Source organism: Polypterus senegalus, chromosome 11, assembly GCF_016835505.1.
Source record: "Polypterus senegalus isolate Bchr_013 chromosome 11, ASM1683550v1, whole genome shotgun sequence".
In the NCBI taxonomy this organism is placed as follows: domain Eukaryota; kingdom Metazoa; phylum Chordata; class Cladistia; order Polypteriformes; family Polypteridae; genus Polypterus; species Polypterus senegalus.
Genome location: NC_053164.1, coordinates 9,009,893 through 9,023,271, shown reverse-complemented (window position 1 = coordinate 9,023,271; position 13,379 = coordinate 9,009,893). Strand labels below are relative to the sequence as shown.

General features: G+C 44.4%; 1 protein-coding gene across 2 annotated transcripts in view; it reads left to right on the top strand.

Annotated features, from left to right (window-relative positions):
- LOC120538650 (immortalization up-regulated protein-like) overlaps positions 1–13,379 on the top strand; it is a 33,715-nt gene that overhangs the window by 18,481 nt on the left and 1,855 nt on the right. For both annotated transcript variants that reach the window (XM_039768036.1, XM_039768035.1), the window contains exon 3: positions 6,650–6,721. In XM_039768036.1, the coding sequence (XP_039623970.1) occupies positions 6,650–6,721 (72 nt within the window). The remainder of the gene's footprint in view (positions 1–6,649; positions 6,722–13,379) is intronic.

The window sequence follows — 13,379 nt, the reverse complement described above, 5'->3', positions numbered from 1 at the left end:
AAAACAAGCATAACAAGTCTTAATGCAGTAATAGCAATAACAGCAAACCAAGGGTATGATATTGAACAGTCTCATTTAGGGTACACATGAAATAATTAGAAAAGAAAAAAGAGGAGGAAAACGTAATTAAGCACAATAAAACATAAACATTTAGCCCTAGTAATACTAAGTAATGATAAGTAATAAGTAAGTAATAATAATATAAGAATATGAGAATATATGCTGATAAAAACCCGTATTTTAAAACAAATAGATCAGACAGTAGATTATTAATCCTAGCTTTATCATTTACCGCCATGACTCACAATTATGTATCAGAATAGTCCCGGGATCAGCTTTCTTAACTCATTTTCTGCCTCCTCCTTGCTAGCGAAAACATAGAAATGACCCTGCCATTCCACTTTCAGTTTTGCCGGATACAGGAGGCCGTATTTGACATTGGCTTGCCGTAGCCGCTGTTTAATATTATAGAAGGCGGCGTTTAATAGCTGTTGCTGGAGAGAAGTCAGGGAAGACGCGAATGTGGCAATCTTCATATATAATATCTTCCTTTTTTTTCCTGAGGAGTTCCATCACCTCTAACTTAAATGATAATCGTTCAAAACGAACTATAAAAGATCTTGGTCGGGTCTGACGGTGTTTGATCCGCGTGCGCGTTAAGCCGCTGCTATCTCAGATTCTGCTTTAAAGTCGCCCCCGATTATTTTAGAAAAAAGTTCAGTTCGAATTTCACGGGTTTAAACTTTCTCGATTCTCCGGCAGGCCTTCAATTCTGACATTATACCTTCTATTCCCATCTTCTAAAGCAGCCAGTCTGTCTCCAAGTTTTTCTCCGAGTTTTTTACATTCCGAACTGACATTTACTGCTCTTTCCTCGGCACTGGCAGCTAGATGTTCGCTATTTCGATCCGATTCGTGAATGTCTCACTAAGATGCTCCAATCGATCAGCAAGCGTGCTCAGTTTAGCGAGTTTTTCTCAATGCGCTCTTCAATTTTACCCAGCACCTGTCGAAGTTCAAGTTGTACTTCTTGACGCAGCCTTTCATTTGCCTGTTGGAATTCCTGTCGCAGCCTTTCATTTGCCTGTTGGATTTCCTGTTTTAATTCCTGTTTCAGTCTCTCAAGTGCCTTTGCCGTTGCTTTCTCATTAGCCTTCTCGCTTTTCTTTATATCTTGCCTGAGCTCAGCGAGCAACACTTTCAGTTCAGATAGCTCAAATGTGCCTTCTTGTGCCGTAGATGAAGCAGCAGACTCTGCTGAAGCCGGTGTCCCCGCTGCTCCAGTCCGCGTAATTGCGTAACTGAAGCCGCGGACCTCCCGGCCTTTTCCAGTTTCAGGTAATCCTCTCCAATCGGCGAGCTATCCACATCTGCACTCACGATCGCACCTTCGCTCCCCTTTTTGCTCTCAGCCGGCGACGATGTAGCGGACCGTGGTCCCGAGGAGTCTGTACTTTCGCCCATCTGATCCAGGTCTGTCTCTGAGAGGCCGTATCTCGAACTAGGGCTTGCTGATCGCAGCTTGGATGTAGCTTTAGTCTTGATTCTTTCGACCCCCTTCTTGTTGGCCATGTTTATATGTGTTTACATATACTGTAGCGGTCCCTCTCGGGTTGAATAAATACAGGACATCTCAGAATAATAAGCAAATAATATGAAAAATAGCACCACTGCTAGCAGAGCTCCACTTCAGACGTCCATCTCTCGCATCGGACGAGACCAAAATCACTTCTTTTCAATATCAGTAAAATAACTCGCACAAATAACAACAATTCGTAAAGACGACATAAAAATGGCGTCCACAAATGAAGCGATTAGTTCCTGTATTAGAATATGTTCTGTGGTCATACGTAATTTCCGTTTCAAACGCGAAAAGAATTTTATATATATAGATTTGTATTCTTGGGTTTAAGAAATTTTAGTATTACTTCAGTTTTGGTAAAATTTTGGTTAGGTGCCACACCCACCCCCCAAAAATTATCATCTATACCCTCCATCTACCGCAGCCAGCTGTTGCGTGAACATCCCGTTGGTCTTGTCCAGCCACTCGGGTCTTCAACAATGAGTATCCTGTGAGCCAGATCACCCTCAAGGATCCTCATAATGCAGTTCATGTGCCTCATCTGGGACTCTATGAGAAACACAAACTCAGACCAGCGGTACCCAAGGATTCTCTGAAGAGACACAGTACCAAAGGAGTCCAGTCTTCATCTCAGGTCACTGGATAGCATCCATGTCTCACAACCATATAGCAAGACGGGAAGTACCAGGACTCTAAAGACTTGGACTTTCGTCCTTTTGCAGATATCTGGAGCCCCACACACCCCTTTCCAGTGACCTCATGACTCCCGCATGCTCTCCCAATCCGTCTACTGACTTCATAGGAAGAGTCACCAGAATCACATGAATGTCACTGCCACTGTAAGTAAACCTCTTGAAGATGTCGACACTTTCTAGCAGATGACCGTGCCCAAGAGGTCATTGAAGACCTGGCTCTTGGTTTTTATCAGGACGCTCACAAGCCCAGACACTCAGACTCCTCACTCAGTCTCTCGAGCACCCCAATCAGAGTCTCCATTGACTCTGCAAAGATAACAGCATTGTTGGCAAAGTCAAGATCAGTGAATCTCTCATCACCAACAGATGCCCAACACCCAGTCAATGCAAGCAGCCAACAAAATGGGTGCAGAACACACCGATGACAAACCCCAGAATCAACTGGGAAAAACGCAGAGGGTCTGCCTCCACTCACAGTACCAGCGTACAGGCTGGCCATGATAGGTAGCAACTTTGGGGGGATCCCGCGAAGTCTCAGGGTAACTCGATAAACTCAGTTGAACACTTTACAAAAATTAACAAAGACGGGAAAGAACCCTCGGAGCCAGGATGTGGTCAATGGTGGACTTCTTAGGTGTAAAACCAGACTGCTCTGGTCGCTGGTAGATGAGCAAGTGATCACGGATCCTACTGACGATGACCCAAGCAAGGGCATAACCTGGCACTAAGAGAAGTGTTATCCAAGTAGTTGTTGCAATCCAGGCGATCACCCTTCCATTTCCAAATACAGACAAGTCCCATTTTCCAGTCAGTTGGGAAATGCAAATCACATTTGATTATTATTTAGAGGTTCACCTGAGACACCATTGGCAGGTTGCTCGCGAATGGTTACCATTAGTTACGCCAGGTGTCATCATCTGTGTGTTGCACAGAAAGTACACATCTAAGTTATTAGATATCCCGTCTTCTTCTTCTTTTCCCACTTCTAGGTTAGGCCGATATGTTTGATCAACCCTCTCCACACAGCTCAGTCCTGCACCTCCTGCACAGTCAAGCCCTTTTCCTTCAGATCTTCTTTTACTTTATCCATCCACCTCCACTTTGGCCTTCCTCGGTTGCTCTTCCTCATTCCTTTCACTCTTTTGTCCATGTCTTCCTAATCTCTCCTTTTCAACATGTCCATACCTCCTTTCTTGTACTTTCTTAGATATCTCTCGCACTTCTGTCGTACCTCCGATTCCCTCATTTCTTATTTTGTCCTTTATTGTAACTTCACACATCCCTCTCAACATTCTCATCTCTGCCACATCGGACGTCTGCTCCTGCAGCACTACCTTTACTGTCCTTGTCTCAGCTCCATACATCATTGGTGGTCTTATAAACCTGACCTTTAACCTTCACCTCAACTCTTCGATCACACAACACTCCTGATAGCTTCTTGCAATTGTTACATCCACACTGCACTCTATGGCTTATCTCCGCATTTAGTTTTCCATCTGGGGCTACCACCGATTCCAGATATTACAACTTATCGACTCTTTTTAGATTGCTCTCCCAGCAGGCTAATCTCTGAATTCTGATCAGCATTAAATGTCAAATATTCTGTCGTCTTCTTATTTATCTTCAGTCCTCCGTCTCCCAAAACCCTTGCTCTCCACCTCTTCTTTTCTGATGCTGCACAACACAATGTCATTAGCAAAAGGCCAGCACCAGCGGGATTGGTCGTGTATCCCTCAAGTCTATATTTAGATCTTCAAGATCATCTCTGGTGCAGATCTCCACTAACTGTAATCTTCTCTATTACCCCAACACTAATTTTAATCCAAGTCCTCTCTCCCTCATACAGTTCTGGCCAAAAGTTCTGAGAATGACACAAGTGTTGGTTTTCACAAAGTCTGCTGCGTCAGTGTTTTCAGATCTTCTTGTCAGATGTTTCAATGGTGTACCGAAGTAGAATCACAAGCAGTTCAGAAGTTTCAAAGGCTTTTATCGACAATGACATGAAGTTCAGAAGTCCATATTTGCAGCGTTGGCCCTTCTTTCTTTTTCAAGACCTCTGCAATTCGCCCTGGCATCAACGTCTAGATCAAATCCTGAGGGATGGCAGCCCATTCTTGCATAGCAGATGCTTGGAGCTTGTTAGAATTGGTGGGGTTTTGATCTAGAGCAGGGGTCCCCAACTCCAGTCCTGGAGGGCCACAGTGGCTGCAGGTTTTCACCCTAACCCGTCTCTTAATTAGTGACCTGTTTTAGCTGCTAATTAACTTCTTTTGAATTAATTTCATTTGACTTGCTCTTGAAGACTCAGACCCCTTAATTGTTTCTTTTTCCTTAAATACCAGCCAAACAATAATGAGATATAAAATGAACCAAAACACGACCAGTAAACTTTGACCATCATACAATATCTGAAAATAAAGAAAGATGAAGGTCTCAGGAACGTTGGTCTGCTCAGGTCCCCTAAACATTTTAACACAATTACAGAAATGCCTGCTATTGCAGAATGAGAGCATCAACAAGCCATGGAAGTAAAGAAAGGGTTTAATTAACGACAAGAATTGGTGCCTAATTAAACAACTGGTTGGAGTTTGAGGCCCTGACTTAGTTGGTCTTCTGTTGGCTCACTCAATTCACTTTCATTTCTGTTCAAGGAAAGAAATGAAACAATTCAGAGGGACGATGAAGAATTTCAGGGGAACAAATCTTAAAAAACAAGTCAATTAGAATTAAAGGACAAGGAGTTAATTAGTAGCAAAAACTGGTCGCCAATTAAGAAAAGGGTTAGAATGAAAACCTGCAGCCACTGGGGCCCTCCAGGACTGGAGTCGAGGACCCTGATCTAGAGGATTGACCACAAGTTCTCAATGGGATTAAAGGTCTGGGGAGTTTCCTGGCCATGGACCCAAAATTTCGATGTTTTGTTCCCCGAGCCACTTACCAGTTCTCACCTTGGCCTTATGGCACAGTGCTCCATCATGCTGGAAAAGGCATTGTTAGTCACCAAATTGTTTTTGGATGGTTGTGAGAAGTTGCTCTAAGATCTAAAAAACACTAAAGCAGCAAATTTTGTGGAAACCAATACTTGTGTCATTCTCAAAACTTTTGGCCACAACTGTACAAATCCTGGACCATCCTCACACACTTCTCTGGTTGTTCCTCCAGACCCTCTTGACGTGGAGCCTTCTCCAAATCAAGAAAACCAATTTACATTAAGAGCTTTTTGTAGTGTTACAGGATTTTCTTCTCACTACGGTTTTTGGTTCAGCTGCACAACTCTTTTGATTACAATCGTTAGCCTGTCTCTAGTCCTCACTCTCAGGTGTATCCATCTCCTGGTCCTGTGGGCATCATTCCTACCATCTTTTCCAGCCTGACAGTACAATGGAGAACTTGTGTGTACCGGTGACATCAGTCCTTGTAAAAGGCACTCTGTACTCACACACTGGACTATGGACAAATCTTTTGCTTTCTCTACCAGTTTAACGTTCATCGTCCAGGTTTGCCGAACCTGTCTGGCTGCCCCCAAATCTTGGGGGCATTGAAGGATGAAATGATTTAGTCTGATGTCCTCCCTTCATTCATCTTTTGAGATGCATCACACTTTTAATGTATGGCAGGGGTCCTCAATCACAGACCTGGAGGGCCGCAGTGGCTGCAGGTTTTTGCTCCAACCCAATTGCTTAAGAAGCCGCCCTTATTGCTCAAGTAACACTTCTGTTTCACTTTAGTGGTCTCGCCCTTATTGCTTATTTTAGTCTTAAACAGCCGTTTTAAATGACTCCTAATTAGCAATAACATGCAAATGACAAAAGAGACCAGCATTTCTCCATTTAGCTTGTTACCATTTACACCCGTGTGTATAATCACACACTATTGGGTTAAATTAAATACTTGGAAGGAAATTAAAGAGGAAAAAGTGAAGGACTGAGAATTACTCCTCCATTTTAGCCTTCAAATCATTTGGATGAAATCCTTAGAAAGGGGAAGAAAATCCAGGATATAATAATTACCTGACATAGCAGAGTTAAAGCACTAACAAGCCATGAAATTAAATAATTAGCTAGAATTGCTTTCTAATTAAGCAACCACGTTAGAACAAAAATGTGCAGCCACTGCGGCCCTCCAGGACTGGGATTGAGGACCCCTGATGTATGGGATTAAAGTTTGCATTTTCTGGCTTATCTTCCTTTGTGTTCTATTTTCCTAAAAGGTCTTACGTTTTGGCATTATTTAGAAGTAACTACTGTTTATTTTTTTATATATAGGAATTTAAAATTTCATGACGAAAACAGAGTACCCCATAGTAAAGTGGAGATGGCACGATCAGTCCCTAACTACACACAGTAATGGTGGTCTCTTCTTGTTATTCCAGCACGGTAAAGGCCATTCGAGCAGCACGGATTCGAGTTCCAGCTCATCGGAAAGTGACGGAGAAGGTAAAAAGGTAAGTGGCACCAGCGCATAAGAAGTGGCCGTCTGTCACGATGGGTCAAACAAGCATGAGAGGGGCCAGACTGGACCGAGGCGAAGCCATTCCTCCATCATGGAGTTTTGAAGTGAAGGTCAAGAAAAGTTTACGTCATGTCAATTTCTGAACTCTGTTTTAAGAGTTTGAGTATTGGCATCCTTGTAGAAACATTAGAAACGTGAGAATAGTCCATTGGGCACAACAAACTTACCAGTCTTCTATTCATTTAAAAATATCATCAAATTGAGATTTGAAGGTCCTTAAAGTCCTGCTCTCCACTACACTACTTGGTAATTTAGTCCACGTGTTTGGGGTTCTTTGTGGAAGAAAAATTAACATTTATGTAAAATCTGCCGGGCGGCACGGTGGTGCAGTGGGTAGCGCTGCCGCCTCGCAGGTGGGAGACCCGGGTTTGCTTCCCGGGTCCTCCCTGTGTGGAGTCTGCATGGATTTCCTCCCACAGTACAAAGACATGCAGGTTAGGTGCATTGGTGATTCTAAATTGTCCATAGTGTGTGCTTGGTGTGCCCTGTGGTGGGCTGGCGCCCTGTGTTAGCTGGGATTGGCTCCAGCAGACCCCCATGACCCTGTAGTTAGGATATAGCGGGTTGGATGATGGATGGATGGATAAAATCTGTCCATAGCAGAATTTAGTTTAAAGTAACAAACTGGGATTCACTGTACTAGTTCCCTTCATAATTTTAAACTCTTCAGTCATATCCCCCTCCTAAATCTGTTTTCTCAAGATGAAAAGGTTCATCTCCTTCAATCTCACCTCATGGCTCACACCTCTAGACGAAACCACAGGCCTTAATTGCCTACTTGGCATTGTCACCTAAATCACCTCCTCTAGCGCCCACGGGCCAGCCTTGTTGTCACCGGGAGCCACCCTTCCCTGATGTTTCATCCCTTTGAACCTGGAACATCTTAGGATGGTGGAGCAGTGGTAGATAAGTCTCCGTACCATTCCTTAGATCTCGGCCTACGATACTTTTCTCCTCATGTCTTCTTAGCCAAAACCAGGAACTTCCTTGCTAAGCTCCTCCGCTAATTATCTTTGACCACTTCTTTTGCCTTGAACTGGGAAGCGTTTAGAAATTTTTGGGTGGATGTTCTACAGTGTGGATTGTAGTCTTCCACCCTGCTTCCATACACACCTCTGCCAGTCCCTTGTACTTCTCTCTCAAAGGCTCTCTCCATTCCTTCCTCCCACAGGGTGGCAAGCTTAGCCATGATCACCATTCTGGCACGAGTAGACTACACGAGGATGATTGATTGTTGGGGAGTTGTTGTGATTTCTAGTGGAAACTTCAACTGCCGGTCCAGGTCAGCGGTTAGGCTCCTCTCACCACCAGGTGTCAGTCTGGGCAAACGTCTGCAGGTGACGCTCTCTCTGTGCACTTGACGAGTGGATCAACTGTTGTGTTGTTATATTGGACTGGCGCTGACCACTTCAAGTCTCTGCAAGCTTCAGAAAAACCAGTCATGGCACCAACCATCCTGACCCTGGGTTACGGCTGCCGTGCACCCAGACAGAATACGTTGTAAACTCGGGTTCTGTGCATCTGTTAGTTCACTTAAAGTAAGAAGGCTCAGCTCATTCAGTCCAGTCAAGCCTGGTTGCTCTACTCTGGACCTTCTCTACAACAACATGTACAGTGCATCCGGAAAGTATTCACAGCTCATCACTTTTTCCACATTTTGTTACGTTACAGCCTTATTCCAAAATGGATTAAATTCATTTTTTTCCTCAGAATTCTACACACAACACCCCATAATGACAACGTGAAAAAAGTTTACTTGAGGTTTTGCAAATTTATTAAAAATAAAAAAACTGAGAAATCACATGTACATAAGTATTCACAGCCTTTGCTCAATACTTTGTCGATGCACCTTTGGCAGCAATTACAGCCTCAAGTCTTTTTGAATCTGATGCCACAAGCTTGGCACAACTATCCGTGGCCAGTTTCGCCCATTCCTCTTTGCAGCTCCTCTCAAGCTCCATCAGGTTGGATGGGAAGCGTCAGTGCACAGCCATTTTAAGATCTCTTCATCCAGAGATGTTCAATCGGATTCAAGTCTGGGCTCTGGCTGGGCCACTCAAGGACATTCACAGAGTTGTCCTGAAGCCACTCCTTTGATATCTTGGCTGTGTGCTTAGGGTTGTTGACCTGCTGAAAGATGAACCGTCGCCCCAGTCTGAGGTCAAGAGCGCTCTGGAGGAGGTCTTCATTCAGGATGTCTCTGTACATTGCTGCAGTCATCTTTCCCTTTATCCTGACTAGTCTCCCAGTTCCATCCCCACAGCATGATGCTGCCACCACCCCCATGCTTCACTGTACAGATGGTATTGGCCTGGTGATGAGTGGTGCCTGGTTTCCTCTAAACGTGACGCCTGGCATTCACACCAAAAAGAGTTCAATCTTTGTCTCATCAGACCAGAGAATTTTGTTTCTCATGGTCTGAGAGTCCTTCAGGTGCCTTTTGACAAACTCCAGGCGGGCTGCCATGTGCCTTTTACTAAGGAGTGACTTCCGTCTGGCCACTCTACCATACAGGCCTGATTGGTGGATTGCTGCAGAGATGGTTGTCCTTCTGGAAGGTTCTCCTCTCTACACAGAGGACCTCTGGAGCTCTGACAGAGTGACCATCGGGTTCTTGGTCACCTCCCTGAATAAGGCCCTTCTCCCCCGATCGCTCAGTTTAGATGGCCGGCCAGCTCTAGGAAGAGTCCTGGTGGTTTTGAACTTCTTCCACTTACAGATGATGGAGGCCACTGTGCTCATTGGGACCTTCAAAGCAGCAGAAGTTTTTCTGTAACCTTCCCCAGATTTGTGCCTCGAGACAATCCTGTCTCGGAGGTCTACAGACAATTCCTTTGACTTCATGCTTGGTTTGTGCTCTGACATGAACTGTCAACTGTGGGACCTTCTATAGACAGGTGTGTGCCTTTCCAAATCATGTCCAGTCAACTGAATTGACCACAGGTGGACTCCAATTAAACATCTCAAGGATGATCAGGGAAACAGGAGGCACCTGAGCTCAACTTGGAGCTTCATGGCAAAGGCTGTGAATACTTATGGACATGTGCTTTCTCAATTTTTTTTATTTTTAATAAATTTGCAAAAATCTCAAGTATACCTTTTTCACGTTGTCATTATGGGGTGTTGTGTGTAGAATTCTGAGGAAAAAAAAGAATTTAATCCATTTTGGAATAAGACTGTAACATAAGAAAATGTGGAAAAAGTGATGCGCTGTGAATACTTTACAGATGCACTGTATTTCTACAGCATGTTTTCATACAAAAGATGTAGCTCAAAGTGCTTTACAAGATGAAAATGATTTACATATTCACACACACACAAATAAGATTAGGCAATACTAAGTAACAAAGAATAAAGTAAGGTCCATTGGCCAGGACGACAGAAAAAACAAAAACAAAACTCCAGGGGCTGGAGAAAAAATAAGCAAAATCTGCAGGAGTTCAGAGGCCACGAGACCAAAACTGGACACAGTACTCCAAGTAAGGCCTCACTAGTGCACCACACTGATTTAGCGGTGACTTGTTTTCCACACATCCGGGTGCCATATAAGCGAACATCCTATTAGGCTTGTTGATTGCTTCTGTACCATATCTAGAACCTGCTGTAGATGGCGACAAGTCCACTAGGACTCCCACACCCTTTCAAACTTCAGACCTCCCATTGTGTATTCAAATCTAACATTCTTACTTCTTACATGCAAAACTTTACAATGACTTGCATTATAACTTTACCTGCCAGACATCTGCCCGGGTCTTTATGGGACCTGAAGTACTGGAGGTCAGACCTGCTGGGTTCCTCAGATGCTACCAGTGGATTCTCTTACTTTATGGCAGTTCTGCTTAACCTGGAAGAGTCGTGTTCTGGTGCTGGGTCCGCTCCTGGGTCCATCATAAAAGCAGCTGTTCCACCCTACTCAGGCGAGGCGGAGTCTGGAGAGGAGGAGGAGGAGGACGAGGACAAAGCTCACCTGCGAGGAGTGGAGGAAGAAAAATTCAAAGAATACTCTACAAACACACACACACATGTGTTACTTAACCCCAGTGCTTTAAAGTGATGGACAAGAAAAAAATCTCATGTTTTCACTCATAACAAGAGGAAATAGTTGATGTGGCTTAAAAAGTGGCAATAGAAAAAAGAAAAAAAATTCTCACGTTACTCATGTTGCATAATCCATATATGTCCATTATCCAGTTGAGTGCGCAAAAGGTGCGAAATGTATGCATTTTATTGCTAAAATTTTATTAACAAAGTAGCGTAATTTGTAACTGTACAACACATTCTCACAGTTTTGTGTGTTAGAACTAAAGACAGGGCTCTTGACCAATGAATAAGCAGAAGAGGCGGGTCTTCAACTCAGATACTCATTTGCATTACTTCCCAATTCATGACAGCAATTTTTGTTTTTGGAATTGGACTACTTAAAGTTTAGTAAAAAATGTAACTGGGATGTTGAAAGTAAACAAATGGATGACTTTACGTAAGGGTTATACAACACGAGAGACACTTTTTTTTTTTTTTTTCTTATGTTTTGTTGTTTACGATTGTCCTGCACTGGTCGCCATCTGTGATTAACGATGATTAAACCATTTTCTTGCCTGTCACTATAATGTGTATGGAGTAAGCAACATTTAAACTAATTACTAACACTGATTACTCAAGAACTACTTTGAGAAAAGAATTGAGCATTAAAGGTGAAACATCCAGTACACAACGATCGATCGATACTTGATTAATCCTAAGGGGAAATTCACATAATCCAGCAGCAGCATACTGTTACTAAACAATATTAAATTAAAGAGTGATAACAATGCAGGTGTAACAGACAATATCTTTGTATAATGTTAACGTTTACCCCCCCGGGTGGAATTAAAGAGTCACATAGTGTGGGGTCTCCTCAGTCTGTCAGTGGAGCAGGATGGTGACAGCAGTATGTCACTGAAGCTGCTCCTCTGTCTGGAGATGATCCTGTTCAGTGGATGCCGTGGATTCTCCATGATTGACAGGAGTCTGCTCAGCCCCCGCTGCTGCGGATGTCAAACTGTCCAGCTCCGTGCCTACAATAGAGCCTGCCTTCCTCACCAGTTTGTCCAGGTGTGAGGCGTCCTTCTTCTTTATGCTGCCTCCCCAGCACACCACCGCGTAGAAGAGGGCGCTCGCCACAACCATCTGAACATCTGTAGCATCTTATTGCAGATGTTGAAGGACGCCAGCTTTCTAAGTAGGTATAGTCGGCTCTGTCCTCTCTTACACAGAGCATCAGTATTGGCAGTCCAGTCCAATTTATCATCCAGCTGCACTCCCAGGTATTTATAGGTCTGCACCCTCTGCACAGTCACCTCTGATGATCACGGGGTCCATGAGGAGCCTCCTAAAATCCACCACCAGCTCCTTGGTTTTGCTGGTGTTCAGTTGTAGGTGGTTTGAGTCGCACCATTTAACAAAGTCTTTGATTAGCTTCCTGTACTTCTCCTCCTGCCCACTCCTGATGCAGCCCACCATAGCAGTGTCATCAGTGAATGTGGCAGGACTCCGAGTTGTATTGGAAGGCCGATGTATGTTGGCTGAACAGGTCCAGAGAAAGTACAGTCCCCTGCGGTGCCCCTGTATTTCTGAACACATTGTCAGTCCTGCAGTTCCCAAGACGCACATATTGAGGTCTGTCTGTAAGATAGTCCACGATCCATGGCACCAGGTATGATTCTACTCCCATCTCTGTCAGCTTGTCTCTAAGGAGCAGAGGTTGGATGGTGTTGAAGGTGCTAGAGAAGTCCAGAAACAAAATTCTTACAGCACCACTGCCTCTGTCCAAGTAGGAGAGGGATCGGTGTAGCATATGGATGATTGGCCTCCTCCACTCCCATCTTCTCCTGGTATGTGAACTGCAGAGGGTCGAGGGCGTGACGGACCTGTGGCCTCAGGTGGTGAAGCAGCAGCTACTCCATGGTCTTCATCACATGTGACGTCAGAGTGACAGGCCAGAAGTCGTTCAGCTCACCAGGACATGATACCTTTGGGACAGGGGTGATACAAGATGTTTTCCAAAGCCTTGGGACTTGAAGATGCGCTGTAGAGGACTCCCCAGGTCCAACACACAGGCCTTCAGCAGTCGTGGCGTTACACCATCTAGACCCGCTGCTTTGCTGGCATGAAGTCTCCTCAGCTCTCTGCTCACCTGGGCTGCTGTAATTGTGGGTGAGGATGTCTCACCTATGCTGGTATCAGCAGAAGGATGGGTGGAGGATGCAGTATTCTGAAGTGAGAGTGGGTTAGGGTGGTCAAACCTGTTAAAGAAGTTGTTCATTTGGTTTGCTCTCTCCACTTCGAACTGCAGCCAGTGATGATCTTCATCCCATCCCACACTTCCTTCATGCTGTTGTTCTGCAACTTCTGCTCCAGCTTTCTCCTGTACTGCTCCTTCACCGCCCTGAGCTGGACTCAGAGTTCCTTCTGCATTCGCTTGAGCTCATGCTGATCACCGCCTTTAAAAGCCCTTTTCTTCTGGTTCAGAAGGCCCTTGATGTCACTTGTAATCCATGGCTTGTTGTTAACATAGCAGCGTACTGTCCTTACTGGAACTACAATGTCCATAC